The sequence below is a fragment of the Leguminivora glycinivorella genome, chromosome 24 (genome assembly GCF_023078275.1).
Source record: "Leguminivora glycinivorella isolate SPB_JAAS2020 chromosome 24, LegGlyc_1.1, whole genome shotgun sequence".
Classification (NCBI taxonomy): domain Eukaryota; kingdom Metazoa; phylum Arthropoda; class Insecta; order Lepidoptera; family Tortricidae; genus Leguminivora; species Leguminivora glycinivorella.
In genome coordinates this window covers 3,739,028-3,757,306 of record NC_062994.1, presented here as the reverse complement: position 1 = coordinate 3,757,306, position 18,279 = coordinate 3,739,028, and the positions used below count along the sequence as shown (strand labels likewise).

At 44.5% G+C, this 18,279-nt stretch overlaps 1 protein-coding gene across 1 annotated transcript in view; it reads right to left on the bottom strand.

Moving 5' to 3' along the window:
- Positions 1-13,761: 13,761 nt before the first annotated feature.
- Positions 13,762-18,279, bottom strand: part of LOC125238902 — a 189,259-nt gene continuing 184,741 nt past the window's right edge. The window contains exon 21 of the mRNA XM_048146390.1: positions 13,762-14,200. Coding sequence (XP_048002347.1) covers positions 14,010-14,200 — 191 coding nt within the window. The 3' untranslated portion in view covers positions 13,762-14,009. The remainder of the gene's footprint in view (positions 14,201-18,279) is intronic.

Here is an 18,279-nt window from a genome sequence, read left to right as displayed (position 1 = left end):
TGTTTTGATCCTTGTCGAAATGTAAGGTCGATCATGCCATTGCCAGCTAAAGAGTAACGCACGCGTTAAGAAACAAAGATTGTCACAGATGCGTGTAACTGGTAGCCGTGTGAAGACTTATTAGATGGATACATACAGGATTTTACTACTACTTGCAGTGTTAAAATCGATGAAAACTAAAAGCTGATTCGATTACTTCACAATTAAGCGAAGGAATAATCAACTACAGGCACGAGCTGAAACTCAAAAGTACAGGGGGGGTTTTGAATCTCGCATACGGGATTTGTCACGAAAATGCCCCTTGAAAAGTGTGCATCAGAATGACTGACCAAAGTGGCAGATCGATGTTGGAGTACCATCAGCATTTACTACCTATTTGCTACTATTTACTACCTATATTGACATATTTGCTACCTAAGTTAGAAAAAAGATTTTCCAAAAATAATGTGGGCAGTCATTCTGACGTCAGGATGACTGCCCAAACTGAGTATGTCGGGGTTGGACCCCCTAATTTGCAACAATGTATATACTATGATTTACTACCTATTTGCTACCTACACATATATTTTTTTCAGATTTTTTAGGCAAAAAATAACGATTTTATGAGCAAAGTATTATTTTTAGAGATTTCTTCCATAAAGTGGGCAGTCATTCTGACGTCAGGATGACTGCCCAAACTGAGTATGTCGAGGTGGACCCCTAATTTGCAACAATGTATGTACTATGATTTACTACCTATTTGCTACCTGCACATATATTTTTTTCGGATTTTTTAGGCAAAGAATAACGATTTTTTAAGCAAAAGAGTTTTCATATAATAATATGTTTCATAAAGTGGGTTCAGTCGTTTATACTTCAAGTTGGGCCCCCTAATTTGCAACATTCTATGTACTATGATTTACTACCTTTGCTACCTACATATAATATCTATATATTTTAATTTTATTTTTTTATAAATAAAATCTGAAAACATACATAATATTATGTAGGTAGGCAAATGGGGCCTTGGGGCCTATATTTATTTCATTTTATTCAATTTTTCATATTTAAAAAAATCTGAAAACATACATATATTATGTAAGTAGGCAAATGGGTAGTAAATCATAGGAAATAGAATGTTGCAAATTAGGGGGTCCAACTTGAAGTATGAATGACTGCCCACTTTATGAAACACATTTCTACAAAAAAACTATTTTGCTTATAAAATCGTTAATCTTGGCCTAAAAAATCCGAAAAAAATATATGTGCAGGTACCAAATAGGTAGTAAATCATAGTACATACATTGTTGCAAATTAGGGGGTCCAACCTCGACATACTCAGTTTGGGCAGTCATCCTGACGTCAGAATGACTGCCCACTTTATGGAAGAATTCTCTAAAAATAATACTTTGCTCATAAAATCGTTATTTTTTGCCTAAAAAATCTGAAAAAAATATATGTGTAGGTAGCAAATAGGTAGTAAATCATAGTATATACATTGTTGCAAATTAGGGGGTCCAACCCCGACATACTCAGTTTGGGCAGTCATCCTGACGTCAGAATGACTGCCCACATTATTTTTGGAAAATCTTTTTTTTAACTTAGGTAGCAAATATGTCAATATAGGTAGTAAATAGTAGCAAATAGGTAGTAAATGCTGATGGTACTCCAACATCGATCTGCCACTTTGGTCAGTCATTCTGATGCACACCTTGAAAACGGTGACTTGCTTACTATTTTCAGTGACAATTTTCTGAATTCGTACGCGTGAGACTCAAAAATCGGCCCTCAGGTCAACTCATGAGAGTTGGCATGAATGGAATCAACAAAACAATACAGTTATAACTGTCAAGAGCTGCCATTTTATTGGTTAATCTGTCACACACATCATTCACGCATTCGTGCCAGCTCTTGTGAATCGACCTATACGAACGCGGGCATGAATGAACGGAACTTTCGTTCTATGCCGCCTGTATCGGTATAGTCAGAGCCATCTGTTGGTTAATGAGGTACCGTATATATAATTCATTTACTCGCCCCATTCGTGCCAGCTCATGTGAACGGACTGCAGAATCGAGCTAATGTTATTCGCCTAAGTGCGTTTTCCCATTATCCGATCCGATATCGGATGTAGGACCGATATTTGTTTTTTGCCTTTGAAATACTTCCGACATCCGATATCGGATCGGATAATGGGAAAACGCACTAACAGTCGAAAGGGATTAAAAATAAAACAAACTTATGAAACAGAATCTTCGCTTTATTCAGCAATTTCCAGTTGAAAAAAATAATCAACAAAACTACACTGAAATTGTGAACATGACTATTTTACAAACAATTTACAGCATTTATAGTGGGGCGGGCGCGGGGCGCGGCGCGCGCGCGCCTACGCCATATGTACAGAATGCGCGCCGCCGCGCGCGCCCCCCCCCCGCCCCGCCACTTATGAGGTAACACATCTCCTATCCATTTTACTAAGCGTATGTTAACGACCTCAAAAAGAGGCCAATTTTTTTTACATTTTTTCCCAAACTTGCAGCCTTTTTGTACAGTATATGATACTTACTAATTATATGTATAGACATAGTTAAAACCGTATTTTTTTGGTCGCGAGCTCGTTTTGGTAACAGCCGGGGGCTGTTACGAAAAATCGCCCGCTGAATTTTTTAAACGTTGAAACAACAGGACATTTGCGTAGATACGACTCGATATATTCGCATAGCTAATTTTAAACCCCAATTTAGTACATTAAATTACATATTATTAAACATTTTTTTTTTGCTTTTTTCTGCAAATACTAATAAGAAGTGAGTTTGAACGGACATTTTATTAAGTTTCGATTTAATCTCCAAAGAAACTACGGAACTTTGACTCGAATGTCGGCGAATATTGAATAAATGAATACTCTAAATGTGTCGCTACTCATCTAATAATTTAGTGGACACATTCCTAAGACCCTACGATTATTTATATACCAATTATATATTATTATATGATGAGTTTGATATTCAGGAGTTGCGCGCTGAAGGTACTCGGTGGTTTGTCCGGAGCCGGGCTGGCGTGAACGCAATACAAAACATTTCCAAAAATACTCAGTCATTTTTGTCTCACTTCTGTGTCATTTTCAACAACATTTAACGTTAAAAGGCAAGTTTGCCTCAATCGGTAATCTGCTAAAATAATGTTAAGACTTAACAGTGTCTGAACATGAGAATTAACTCCAAAACTTTACCGATTTTTTTTACAATTTATTTAAATACATCAGTAGCTAGTGAGCAGGTAGTTTAAAACATGATTATTTTTATCATTACAATTTAAGAGTACACAAAACAAAATGATTGAAATGTTATTTTTTTGTAACAACTTGACGATTATCTACTCACTGCCGAAATAATATTGTCTTCCGTACACTGAGCGCAACTGAAGCTATATAAATATGTATACATATTCAAGCTATACCACCTAGTAGCTCAATAAGCTTACTTCACTAGGGACCAAGCTTTACAAACACAGTCCTTACGAAAATTCGTAATTTTTCCGTCCACATGTTGTTAAGTTTATTGTAATTTGTACAGTACAGGCAATGCCAAAAACACATTTCAACTTATTGGATCTGTTTTTAACGCTTACTGTACCATTTACAACGTATAACCAGGGTCTATGGTATCCACCGACATTTTTAGGCAATTCACTGACCAATATTCAATACATATTACATATCCAATGTCATCATCCTCTTATTTACATAAAACTTGCTAGAAGCGAACAATTTTATGACCCTTGTTTTAGTAAAACATACACCATATTTCAGGTCTAATAATACATATATTAGACCTCAAATTTCGAGTAGTTTTTACTAAAATGAGGGCCAGTTAAAAGCAAACGCAGATAAGAGAATTACAATAGTTATGTTGACATGAACACACGTAATACACATGTCATTTATATACCGTTTAATATATTATATTTCTTTGTGGGGCCGCCGTTTCTACAAATAAATGAAATGAAATTAGTTTCTTTACTCTTTTATGATTTTATAATGTGTTAAATAATAAACATAAGTTAAAATACCTATACCTATACATTTGTTTTTAAAATCGTCGATTTACAATATGACCAAAACTTGTCATTTTGATTATCAGTCAGTATTAGGTGTAATTGATTACTTGTGTAATTTAATTAGTAACTAACTCAATGTAATTCTTAATAATTGAATTAGATGACTCAGCTGTAATTGAATTAGCGAAGTACTTACGATTACATGAATTTTTGTGATCAAATTACTAAATTTTTATTTACAAAATAATACATATTTACACTTTATTATTTCAAAAAGACCGATGGTATTTAAAATGTTTTATTTTAAGGTAAATTGATATTTTTATATAATGTATAATTCCCAAAATCTTTGCAAATCAAAAATAATTTCATCTAATAATAGTTAATAGAAGTCAGTGTTCATATTGTAAATGGACGGTATAAGGCTCATTTCGACAGCGCGCGTACTCGCATCTGAATTAAGTTACATACATTTCAGACTGCGAACTCAAATAACGCAATGTAATGCACGGACGCAACTCGCTTTCGAGTTCTCGCTGTGTAAATGGGCTTACAGACTCGAAACGGCGCCCCACAGCGACAGGCCCCGCCAGCAGGAATAGTTACACTTAAAAAACTACAATACATTAACGGCTACTTTACAATTTCCTATATTAGCATTTACAAACGTGCTAAGAGCTTTGCCAGTCGAGAAGAGATCTCGCCACTTCTTTGAAAAAATCACGTATCTCACACTGCTACTAAAAGTTAAAACGCAGTAAGTCTATATGCATACACACTACATTTTTCGTTTCATTGACAGAAGATATAAGTTTTTTTCAGAGCAGTGACGATATATTGAGGGTTTTCCATTTAATAGAAACGAATAAAAGATAGTCCTGTGTAAATAAAAGAGATAGCTATATCATCGCGTCTTTTTTATTTACACGGGAGCTGCTATCTTTTGTTCGTTAATAAAAATAAAGATAGGAATAGGAAGAGGAATTATTTCACTTGCAAAGGAACTTTCTGTATGTAAAGTAGAATTATTACCTTTTTTTAAATAATAAATATACGTACAAAGACATTTTCACGAAAATAACTAAATTAAACTCTGAGATATCGCTTTTGCAATGATAAATGTAACTATTATACAAATAAATTGACGTATATTTTACTCACTAGTGGAAAATATAAATTAAAAGCAGGTTTGAGGTTCTTAATACATTAAGTGAAGATTTCTGTTGCAAATACAACTTTTACCAAGAGTTACGAACTTAAATATTCACTTATGTTTAAGTAACTTACTTATTATAACATCTCGCAATATTCCAATAAGAGATAATTATAAAATGTAAGTTCTTAGTAAATATCAGTGTCAAACTCATGGTAAGGCACTGGTCCCACCAGCACGGGAAGCATGGTCGCGCGATAGACGGTAAAATAGCAGGCCGTCCCTATCGCACTATTTGTAAGTGCGATAGGGACGGCCTGATATTTTATCGTCTATCACGCGACCATGCTTCCCGTGCTGAAGCGAGGAAGCTATGAGCTATCGGTTATAAAACAAAAAATAGTCGCCCCGTGTAAATAAAAGAGAGAGCGATCGATTTGTAGCTCATAGCTCGGCTACGAATCATCGCGTCTCTTTTATTTACACGTTAGCGCCTATCTTTTGTTCGTTTTTATAGCCAATAGCTCACTCGGTTTTGGTGGGACCAGTGCCTAAGCATACAGAGAAAGGGAAGGGAGTACCGACTGGCAAGCTCGGTGTATAAAATATGTCACAGCCACTTACAATGATTGTATGGGTATACATTACTGGGATACTTCCTGAAATGTATGAGTGTTTAGACGTTACTATACCGGGTGAAAAAGTAGCAGCCATACTTTGTATAGTGTTTTTTGAGATCATAATGAACAATATATATTATGGGACCATGATAAAAGTTGTTCATTATGACCTCAAAACTCACTATGCAAAGTATAGCTGGTCCTTTTTATTTCATCCTGTGTGTGGCATTTTTAACTAAAAAACACCACTTAACCATAAAGGCGCTGTAACCGGTTATTCGTATAAAGTTATTAGCAAATTTCGCCCTTAAGTTAAGTGATAATATGCTTTATTTTACTTGGGAAAAAGAAAAAAGAAAAAAACAAATATAAAGGTGGATAAATTCTGTCTTGGGTATGACCTGAACTCACGACCTCTGGATCCTCTAGCGGTATATTCTTCAGTATGTTTTGTCTTTGTTTAATGTATCGTCTAAACACTCACGTTTTTCAGTTAACTCTATAGAACTCGATTAGTGAGGGTAGGTATACTATTAGTGGTCGGCAACAACGTTTTAATTTCTATCGGTTTGATAACTTTAGTGAACGTTTACGAACAAGGGGGTTATAATTTAACCTGAATTTTACTTTACAGGTTCCGCTAACTCAATAACGCTACGATGACATGCAATCATTGTTACCAATCACTAACTATTAATGCACCAGCACTGAAGTAATAAATAAGAGTATTTTAAAAAGACTCACTTTGGGTCATCGCGCCAACAAAGTATTTAAAAAAAAATCTATATTTTTAAGAGAACCGTTTGCTGCGTCTTTGTCCGTCCGTCTGTCTGTCAGATTACTAAATTGCTTAAATTAGTAACGAGATACTGTTAGATTAAAAACTTTTGTAGATACAAGATTCGATAGAAACATGTTTTACATATGTATTTTAAAACAGGTTTTTTGAAATTGAAAATTTATATCTCGCTTTCCATCCCCAAATAACCTTTTGCTTAAGATGTATAAAGTCCTTTATGTCCAAAATGGACATTAAACATACATGAGACATCAGACGCTTTAGCACAACTTGCCTTGTCGCGCGCGAGTCCATACATCAAGCGCGACTTCCAAGTATGGACTCGCGCTCGACAAGGCAAGTTGTGCTAGAGGGGCTGATATTTTAAATGCCTAGACTAGAATTTGAAAAGATCATATCAATGATATAATTTGACTTCGAAAAATTTTTTTTAACATAATGGCGACTCTGCGGATGCCAGAACCATAGCGAGCATCCAAAAGTCCCAAGCCTACATATCATAAAATATCTCCAAATTAGTACTTCAGTGCCGACATTTTGAATGGAATAATTTAAATTCGTGATCTAATAGTCAAAGTGAAATTTTATTTTGAGTTTTGGATGAGGAACCGAGACGCTTTCGCAACTTTTAAGAATGAAAGGGATTGTAAGTATAAGATAGCAAAGTGGGTCAATGTACGAAATTATTCATGTATTTCCTTACGTGGCAGTAAAACTGAAAATGAATACATAATTAACTATTGGACTATATGTGCTTGATAAAATCAGGTTCTAGTGAAGATATGCTATTTCACAGTAGATATGGACGGTCAACCAAATCTTGGCACTAAAAAATGGCGCGAAATTCGAATTTCATGTGGGAATTAAGCCTTGGCTCCTACATTTTCAATCAATTTTAAAGTATTATGGCTCCTCGATGATTCCGCCGAAGTCGAGGTTAGTGATGTGGAAGTTGCGGAAACTTTCCAAAAAAAAATCTTAAATTTCATGAAAAATTCACGAAACTTTCACGAAAAATAAAAGGAAATTAAATTTATGAAATGGAAAGTTTCCATCCATACAATTGTCCATACAAAGTATGGAAAGTTTCCGAAGTTTTCCTATGTGAAAATTTCAGAATTTTGGAAACTTTCCGTCGGCACATCAGTAGTCGAGGTTTAGGAAGGCACCAGGGGCCTATTGCATAACAATTTACAACTTGTATTACAAGCGGAACTCTCTTTCTTATAAAATGAATTGGAGGGGGACTACCGCTTGTAATATGAGTTGTAAATTGTTATGCAATAGGCCCCTGTTTTATGAAGTCAATTAGCCCTACATTTTTCAAATTTGCCGCCTTTTTCTTGTGCAAAGCTTTATTTCACCGTTTACAACAAATGTGTGAAATACTCGCGTCTCGGTCCAAATTCAACTATAACTGAGTTAAATTTAAAACAATTATAAAGTATAAATACTTAAATTATACTACATCGAATATTTGCTTAAAATAATTCCTTGTAATTTCATACCTTACTCATATCCTTGTATTTTTGTCAAATTGAGTAACTAATTTCGTAATTTCGTATTATAAATGCAACCTTATTGTTTTTAGAATAAAGTATACATTTATTCCATACCACGTTAGGAAAATAGTTTTTTTTTTGTCCGTGTGTTAGCGCCAAATCATTACTTATAGTGGTCGTATATCAAAGATATACAAATTATATGAAATAATAGCCGTTTTATATAAGAATGAGTTATAATTTAATAGTAAATAGGTGGGTCAAATTTCCTTAGGAACAGTTAACGCAACAATGTATAGTGATCTAGTCTAAAATGTTTTCCCATCGTATTGTTACGTTACGGAAACGCACGAACGTGTCATGCTATTTAAGCAGTCTCATTACAATACTGACGTTGACTGAAGTAGCATGACAAATACGAACGTTTCCGGAAAAACACGAAGGGAAACATTATGCACTACATCTGTACGACTATTTGTGTCTTTCTAACAAAAAAGGGTCCTTATGCTCCAAACGGTCGATCTTGGACGGTCTAGAACGCAATATGACTAGCGTAATATTTACTCTACATTGGAAACAGTCTAGAGTTCAAAATTACCACTTTCGATATTACCATGAAGAAGACCAAACTGCACAGAATAGGATCCCCTCGAAAGCGGGGCTCCGTCAATACCTGATCACACCTCTGACACTGACGATCAAATATAGGCGCGTTCCTAGCACACAGTCTAAGCTCGTGTAGGTGAACGCGTACTATGCTTGTATGAGTGAAATATGACAGGTCGACTGTTCGCGTTTTTGACAGACGGTCACTGTGAGGTAAGCGAGAGGGGGTTGGCGGCACTTTAAGCGGGGAGCGGGAGTGGCCATACTGTGCAATAGTATTCTTTATTATACTGTGTTAAAGTTAAGATAAATTAGAAAAAATATTGTGGGTTTTTTATGTTTGAGATCGACCCCCTTTTTTTATAAAAAGTCACGTTTCATAAATGTCACTATAGTAGTATGTATCACCATATATATTATGAACTATTTCTTACTATAACGTAAGAGTGAGGTATTTATGGTGATATATATAAACATAAGTAATGATTCGGCGCACACGTCTCTATATTAATTTCCTGGCTATATTTATAATTGAAACGTTTTTGTATAATTCTAAGTATATCCAAGCTAGAGACATGCAGTAACAATCCATTTATATATGTCACAGTTATATAAGTGTTTCTCGCGTTGATGGAACAATTTTCCTTTTTAGATAGTTTATTTAACATTATATTTCATAAAATATATTTATGTGAATAATTGTAGTAAAAATGTTGAAAGAGAAGTTTTTTGATATTTTAAGACAGATTTCATTTACTTTTATTATTTATCTTTAGAAAGAGTAAGAAACAGTACATGTAAATATCGAATATTTACTTTCTCTTTCTGACGACTGTATTATAGGACATGTAACAGAGTTAAATATTATTTGAAGTTTTTGAAGCGATTCATTTAGAATTGTAGACGAAGGATACGCCATTTCTTCTGCTACATCATTACATCAATATAGCAATTCAATTTATACAAAGACAGCAGTAATCAAGTTGCACGGCTTGGTACAGTTCTGTGTACTAATATAGATGTATAAACGTTTGTTATGTATCATACAGAAATGTGTGCGAGCGATATTATATATTTTTAAATTAAAGGAAAAATTCACACCTCCGGCAGGACTCGAACCTGCGACCTCTGGCCTTGCCGGGGCCATCTAGCTCCCAACTGCGCCACGGAGGCCTGCCGGGTACGTGCGAATTTATACATGCCTTCCTCAATTTCTCAACCGCCTTAGGGTGCGGCAGATTCTTACGAGTAGAGCAAACATTTACTCGTAAGAATCTGCCGGAGGTGTGAATTTTTCCATTTTTCCTTTAAGTTAAAAATATGTATAAACGTTGTTCAAAAATATGTCCCATGGCTATATTTTTGAACAACCTATATTTTTACATTTGACTGTACATTTACCATAGACAATTCTTTGTTTTTTTTTTTGTTTTATATCAATTTCACAATACAATATCGTGTAACTGTTATTGAAAGAAAATATTTTTATAGTGTTTAACGGTGTATCATAATATCTTCCGGGCGTATTCTTCATGTGTAATTGGAGTCAAAATGTAATGTTGTTACTTGTGTTTATGGCGAGAAACACTAGTGTCCGTCCTCCGGCTAGAAGACCAGTATGGGCAGCGGGTCGGGCGACTTGTCGGGCAGCTTGCTGGCCAGCGTGTGGGCCAGCGTGTCGGCCAACGTGTCGGCCAACGTGTCCGCGCTGAACGCTGCCGGCGCCCGGGGAGCGGCGGGCCCGCAGGCCGGAGCGGGCGGTTGTCACGTGACCTGACGAAAAATTACTGTCAAATTCATATTACACGTGTACAAGTACATACACACACACACGCGCACACGTGTATAAGTACTGTCTCTTTAGGGAAAATATGGTTCCGTTCCGCTAAGCTATGTAGAAATGATTAGAGTTGAACGAGGGCTACCCATAAATAAGATAATTATTTGATTATTAACAGTCTTCATTAGTCGAAATGAAAATCATACGAGTATATGATATCATCCATGAGAGAGGACAGTAGTGAAAGATTTACGAAAATATTGGGTTGGTAAGAAAGTAATGAGCGATCGATTGAATTCCACATAAAATTTTTGAGAGAGTTCTAGAATCTTCTATGGTCGAAAGTATATAAAGGGCGAGTCGCACAGTTTCTCGTCAGTCATTCACTAGCTGTCGTCGAGCTAATATAAGGAAGAAAATGGACGAATTAAAAGTGCATGTAAGGCATTGCTTACTATATGAATTTCAGTCTGGCCATTCAGCCGCCGAAGCAGTGCGTAATATATGTCAGCGTGTTGCTCCTGAAGTTGTGTCTGAGGCCACGGCGAAACGATGGTTCCAGCGGTTTCGTAGTGGCGACTTTTCATTATCAGATCAACCTAAGTCTGGTCGACCGGTGAAGATTGATGTAGCCAAATTAAAAACCTTAATTGAAGGAGATCCGAGGCTAACGAGTCGTACTCTTGCTACCGAGTTAGGCTGCTCTCATGTCACCATAGAAACACATTTACACGAGTTGGGAAAAAACTACAAATACAGTGTTTGGATACCACACGAACTTGATAGAGATCAACTAAACCGCCGTGCCGATATCTGCATACAACTTCTGTCTTTTCGCCGCACATTCAACTGGTTGGACCATCTTATCACTGGAGATGGAAAATGGGTCTTATATATAAATCACACACGCAAACGTCAGTGGCTAGCTCCAAACGAAAAAGGAATAGAGGCACCAAAAACAGAGCCTCACCCGAAAAAAGTTATGCTGTCCGTTTGGTGGGATATTCATGGTATTATTCACTGGGAACTCCTACCAAGTGGAATGACTGTTACCGCATCAGTATACTGTAATCAGCTTGAAAATTTAAACCAAAAAATCTGTCAGAATCGTCCACAGCATGCTAAAGTTTTTTTCTTACACGACAATGCTCGCCCACATATTGCAAAAGTGACTTGGCTAAAGCTATTGGAGCTAGGTTGGAAAGTGATACCTCATCCACCGTACTCTCCAGACTTGGCACCTACGGATTACGCATTGTTCAGATCGCTAAGCAATGCCTTGAATGAAAAAAAGTTCGATGATCAAGCCCATCTACGACAGTACATAGCTGAGTTTTTTGAATCTAAACCTAAGAACTTCTTCGCCGATGTTATTCATTCTTTACCAGAACGATGGAGACAAGTAGTAGATAACGAAGGCCGTTATATTTTGATAAATGATTAAAATAATAAATTAAATAAAAATTACAATATTGGTTATGATTCGCTCATTACTTTCTTACCAACCCAATATATCTATGCCAATAATAGTGTTGATTTTAGGAAATAAAATACGCCTGCGAATGTTTATCGTATTGCCTAGAAAAGATAAATGTGCTTATCGGAATATTCCAAAAATTGTTAATATTTCAGATAATTTAATTTAATTACGAGGTTATTATTTATTAATTAAATTTTGCTGACAACGTAAATGACCTAGAATTACGAAGCCTTTTCCATTCTACGTCCATCTTTTATGAAGAGCCAATGTCAAGTGATCGGTTCACTAATGTATAAGCAGCGACTGTCAAAGGGTTGGCCCCATGTGCATAGCGGCCTTGACGTGTTGAGAATGACCGTGAAAGGGTCTCCGAGTGTGCAGCAGGGTGGTCGTATAGCGTGTCGTACCTCCATGGGCAGCGTGTCCTGCGCGCGGCGGCGCACGTTGCCGTTGGGCGTGTCGTCGTCCGCGCCGGTGCCTGCGCCTGCGCCGGTCACTACCGCCGCCGCACCCGCCGCGCCGCTCGACGTCGCCGCCGTCTCCGCCAGCTCTCTGTGTACACAAACAACTAAGCGTCAACTCTGGTAATATATACATATGTATAGTCCTCCTCACCGAGTTCGGAATAATAACAAAGTGTGTTATAATATAAAGAGCCAGGCCATGAATGTTTCGTAACGAATACCTTCCTCCGACTGAGGGAGGACTGCAATCTTCTCGAGGCTGAACAGACATATTTTTAACCCACAACGCAAAAACGACGGGATATTATAAATTTGACGTGTCTGTCTGTCTGTCTATGTGTGTGTGTCTGTCGAGATTGGCTACTATAAGGTTTACTTTCCACCGATAACATCATTAAAAAGGGCCTTCTGAAAAATAGGCAGACGAACGAAGTACGAAACCCTAAAATACACTCGAGTAGTGTTTATTTACTCACGATCTGGGCACAGGCCTGACCGGCGAAGAAGGCGATGGCCTGCACGCCAACGGTTTGCGGCAGCGAAAGTCACGAGTTTATATTCTTTAGTAGTGTTTGTTCACTCACGGTCTGGGCACAGGCCTGGCCGGCACAAGTCGCGCCTGTCTAGCCTTGAGCTGCGCGGCGGAGAAGGCGAGGGCCTGCACGCCGGCGGTCTGCGGCAGCGAGAGTCGCTGTTCTATACTCTAGTAGTGTTTGTTCACTCACGGTCTGGGCACAGGCCTGGCCGGCACGAGCCGCGCCTGTCTAGCCTTGAGCTGCGCGGCGGAGAAGGCGAGGGCCTGCACGCCGGCGGTCTGCGGCAGCGAGAGTCGCTGTTCTATACTCTAGTAGTGTTTGTTCACTCACGGTCTGGGCACAGTCCTGGCCGGCACGAGCCGCGCCTGTCTAGCCTTGAGCTGCGCGGCGGAGAAGGCGAGGGCCTGCACGCCGGCGGTCTGCGGCAGCGAGAGTCGCTGTTCTATACTCTAGTAGTGTTTGTTCACTCACGGTCTGGGCACAGGCCTGGCCGGCACGAGCCGCGCCTGTCTAGCCTTGAGCTGCGCGGCGGAGAAGGCGAGGGCCTGCACGCCGGCGGTCTGCGGCAGCGAGAGTCGCTGTTCTATACTCTAGTAGTGTTTGTTCACTCACGGTCTGGGCACAGGCCTGGCCGGCACGAGCCGCGCCTGTCTAGCCTTGAGCTGCGCGGCGGAGAAGGCGAGGGCCTGCACGCCGGCGGTCTGCGGCAGCGAGAGTCGCTGTTCTATACTCTAGTAGTGTTTGTTCACTCACGGTCTGGGCACAGTCCTGGCCGGCACAAGCCGCGCCTGTCTAGCCTTGAGCTGCGCGGCGGAGAAGGCGAGGGCCTGCACGCCGGCGGTCTGCGGCAGCGAGAGTCGCTGTTCTATACTCTAGTAGTGTTTGTTCACTCACGGTCTGGGCACAGGCCTGGCCGGCACAAGCCGCGCCTGTCTAGCCTTGAGCTGCGCGGCGGAGAAGGCGAGGGCCTGCACGCCGGCGGTCTGCGGCAGCGAGAGTCGCTGTTCTATACTCTAGTAGTGTTTGTTCACTCACGGTCTGGGCACAGGCCTGGCCGGCACAAGCCGCGCCTGTCTAGCCTTGAGCTGCGCGGCGGAGAAGGCGAGGGCCTGCACGCCGGCGGTCTGCGGCAGCGAGAGCCGCGGCGCGCCGAGAGACACGTTCTTCTGCAGCAGGTTGGCGACTACGGACGACGGGATCGACGCTGTTTTCGTTGGTGCCGCTGGAAATAAAACAAAAATACTATTGATTACTTGTCTCACAACTCAGACAAGTAATTTTAGAAAAATCGTAGATACATCGCGCCATTTTTCATGACGAGCAAATATGATATATGTAATAATTATAACATCTAGCATAGATAATGTAAGCTAAGGCTTCGTCTTCGTGAATGACAATCTAGTGTTTTGAAGATGAAAATAGACTCGTTTCAATCTATATGGATCTAGGGCGTCCCTAGCCCGGTGATACCGTTCGATCGGGCCAGGTTTCAGGGCCGAGGTAAGACGACCGGCAGCTCGGGCTAGCGTGTCAGGCCCCGTAGCCGAATGGCATTTTTCTACGACGCAAAACGAAAACGAAACGCCGCAAAAGGCAGCCTGCCTGTCGCGCCAATACGCAAGAGCGATAGAGATAGATATTTACGAGCGTTTCGTTTCGTGAGGGTTTGTGCAATCGGCTACGCACGCAGGAATGTAGTGGAGGCTACAGTGAGGAGTGTAGTGGAGGCTAGAGTGAGAGGTACCTATGGAGATGGTGGGCTGGTGGTCGCGGCGGTGCTTGAGCTGGATCTGGTGGCGCAGCAGCTGCACGCCGGGCAGCTGCCGCCCGTCCAGCGACAGTGAGGAGTGTAGTGGAGGCTAGAGTGAGAGGTACCTATGGAGATGGTGGGCTGGTGGTCGCGGCGGTGCTTGAGCTGGATCTGGTGGCGCAGCAGCTGCACGCCGGGCAGCTGCCGCCCGTCCAGCGACAGTGAGGAGTGTAGTGGAGGCTAGAGTGAGAGGTACCTATGGAGATGGTGGGCTGGTGGTCGCGGCGGTGCTTGAGCTGGATCTGGTGGCGCAGCAGCTGCACGCCGGGCAGCTGCCGCCCGTCCAGCGACAGTGAGGAGTGTAGTGGAGGCTAGAGTGAGAGGTACCTATGGAGATGGTGGGCTGGTGGTCGCGGCGGTGCTTGAGCTGGATCTGGTGGCGCAGCAGCTGCACGCCGGGCAGCTGCCGCCCGTCCAGCGACAGTGAGGAGTGTAGTGGAGGCTAGAGTGAGAGGTACCTATGGAGATGGTGGGCTGGTGGTCGCGGCGGTGCTTGAGCTGGATCTGGTGGCGCAGCAGCTGCACGCCGGGCAGCTGCCGCCCGTCCAGCGACAGTGAGGAGTGTAGTGGAGGCTAGAGTGAGAGGTACCTATGGAGATGGTGGGCTGGTGGTCGCGGCGGTGCTTGAGCTGGATCTGGTGGCGCAGCAGCTGCACGCCGGGCAGCTGCCGCCCGTCCAGCGACAGTGAGGAGTGTAGTGGAGGCTAGAGTGAGAGGTACCTATGGAGATGGTGGGCTGGTGGTCGCGGCGGTGCTTGAGCTGGATCTGGTGGCGCAGCAGCTGCACGCCGGGCAGCTGCCGCCCGTCCAGCGACAGTGAGGAGTGTAGTGGAGGCTAGAGTGAGAGGTACCTATGGAGATGGTGGGCTGGTGGTCGCGGCGGTGCTTGAGCTGGATCTGGTGGCGCAGCAGCTGCACGCCGGGCAGCTGCCGCCCGTCCAGCGACAGTGAGGAGTGTAGTGGAGGCTAGAGTGAGAGGTACCTATGGAGATGGTGGGCTGGTGGTCGCGGCGGTGCTTGAGCTGGATCTGGTGGCGCAGCAGCTGCACGCCGGGCAGCTGCCGCCCGTCCAGCGACAGTGAGGAGTGTAGTGGAGGCTAGAGTGAGAGGTACCTATGGAGATGGTGGGCTGGTGGTCGCGGCGGTGCTTGAGCTGGATCTGGTGGCGCAGCAGCTGCACGCCGGGCAGCTGCCGCCCGTCCAGCGACAGTGAGGAGTGTAGTGGAGGCTAGAGTGAGAGGTACCTATGGAGATGGTGGGCTGGTGGTCGCGGCGGTGCTTGAGCTGGATCTGGTGGCGCAGCAGCTGCACGCCGGGCAGCTGCCGCCCGTCCAGCGACAGTGAGGAGTGTAGTGGAGGCTAGAGTGAGAGGTACCTATGGAGATGGTGGGCTGGTGGTCGCGGCGGTGCTTGAGCTGGATCTGGTGGCGCAGCAGCTGCACGCCGGGCAGCTGCCGCCCGTCCAGCGACAGTGAGGAGTGTAGTGGAGGCTAGAGTGAGAGGTACCTATGGAGATGGTGGGCTGGTGGTCGCGGCGGTGCTTGAGCTGGATCTGGTGGCGCAGCAGCTGCACGCCGGGCAGCTGCCGCCCGTCCAGCGACAGTGAGGAGTGTAGTGGAGGCTAGAGTGAGAGGTACCTATGGAGATGGTGGGCTGGTGGTCGCGGCGGTGCTTGAGCTGGATCTGGTGGCGCAGCAGCTGCACGCCGGGCAGCTGCCGCCCGTCCAGCGACAGTGAGGAGTGTAGTGGAGGCTAGAGTGAGAGGTACCTATGGAGATGGTGGGCTGGTGGTCGCGGCGGTGCTTGAGCTGGATCTGGTGGCGCAGCAGCTGCACGCCGGGCAGCTGCCGCCCGTCCAGCGACAGTGAGGAGTGTAGTGGAGGCTAGAGTGAGAGGTACCTATGGAGATGGTGGGCTGGTGGTCGCGGCGGTGCTTGAGCTGGATCTGGTGGCGCAGCAGCTGCACGCCGGGCAGCTGCCGCCCGTCCAGCGACAGTGAGGAGTGTAGTGGAGGCTAGAGTGAGAGGTACCTATGGAGATGGTGGGCTGGTGGTCGCGGCGGTGCTTGAGCTGGATCTGGTGGCGCAGCAGCTGCACGCCGGGCAGCTGCCGCCCGTCCAGCGACAGTGAGGAGTGTAGTGGAGGCTAGAGTGAGAGGTACCTATGGAGATGGTGGGCTGGTGGTCGCGGCGGTGCTTGAGCTGGATCTGGTGGCGCAGCAGCTGCACGCCGGGCAGCTGCCGCCCGTCCAGCGACAGTGAGGAGTGTAGTGGAGGCTAGAGTGAGAGGTACCTATGGAGATGGTGGGCTGGTGGTCGCGGCGGTGCTTGAGCTGGATCTGGTGGCGCAGCAGCTGCACGCCGGGCAGCTGCCGCCCGTCCAGCGACAGTGAGGAGTGTAGTGGAGGCTAGAGTGAGAGGTACCTATGGAGATGGTGGGCTGGTGGTCGCGGCGGTGCTTGAGCTGGATCTGGTGGCGCAGCAGCTGCACGCCGGGCAGCTGCCGCCCGTCCAGCGACAGTGAGGAGTGTAGTGGAGGCTAGAGTGAGAGGTACCTATGGAGATGGTGGGCTGGTGGTCGCGGCGGTGCTTGAGCTGGATCTGGTGGCGCAGCAGCTGCACGCCGGGCAGCTGCCGCCCGTCCAGCGACAGTGAGGAGTGTAGTGGAGGCTAGAGTGAGAGGTACCTATGGAGATGGTGGGCTGGTGGTCGCGGCGGTGCTTGAGCTGGATCTGGTGGCGCAGCAGCTGCACGCCGGGCAGCTGCCGCCCGTCCAGCGACAGTGAGGAGTGTAGTGGAGGCTAGAGTGAGAGGTACCTATGGAGATGGTGGGCTGGTGGTCGCGGCGGTGCTTGAGCTGGATCTGGTGGCGCAGCAGCTGCACGCCGGGCAGCTGCCGCCCGTCCAGCGACAGTGAGGAGTGTAGTGGAGGCTAGAGTGAGAGGTACCTATGGAGATGGTGGGCTGGTGGTCGCGGCGGTGCTTGAGCTGGATCTGGTGGCGCAGCAGCTGCACGCCGGGCAGCTGCCGCCCGTCCAGCGACAGTGAGGAGTGTAGTGGAGGCTAGAGTGAGAGGTACCTATGGAGATGGTGGGCTGGTGGTCGCGGCGGTGCTTGAGCTGGATCTGGTGGCGCAGCAGCTGCACGCCGGGCAGCTGCCGCCCGTCCAGCGACAGTGAGGAGTGTAGTGGAGGCTAGAGTGAGAGGTACCTATGGAGATGGTGGGCTGGTGGTCGCGGCGGTGCTTGAGCTGGATCTGGTGGCGCAGCAGCTGCACGCCGGGCAGCTGCCGCCCGTCCAGCGACAGTGAGGAGTGTAGTGGAGGCTAGAGTGAGAGGTACCTATGGAGATGGTGGGCTGGTGGTCGCGGCGGTGCTTGAGCTGGATCTGGTGGCGCAGCAGCTGCACGCCGGGCAGCTGCCGCCCGTCCAGCGACAGTGAGGAGTGTAGTGGAGGCTAGAGTGAGAGGTACCTATGGAGATGGTGGGCTGG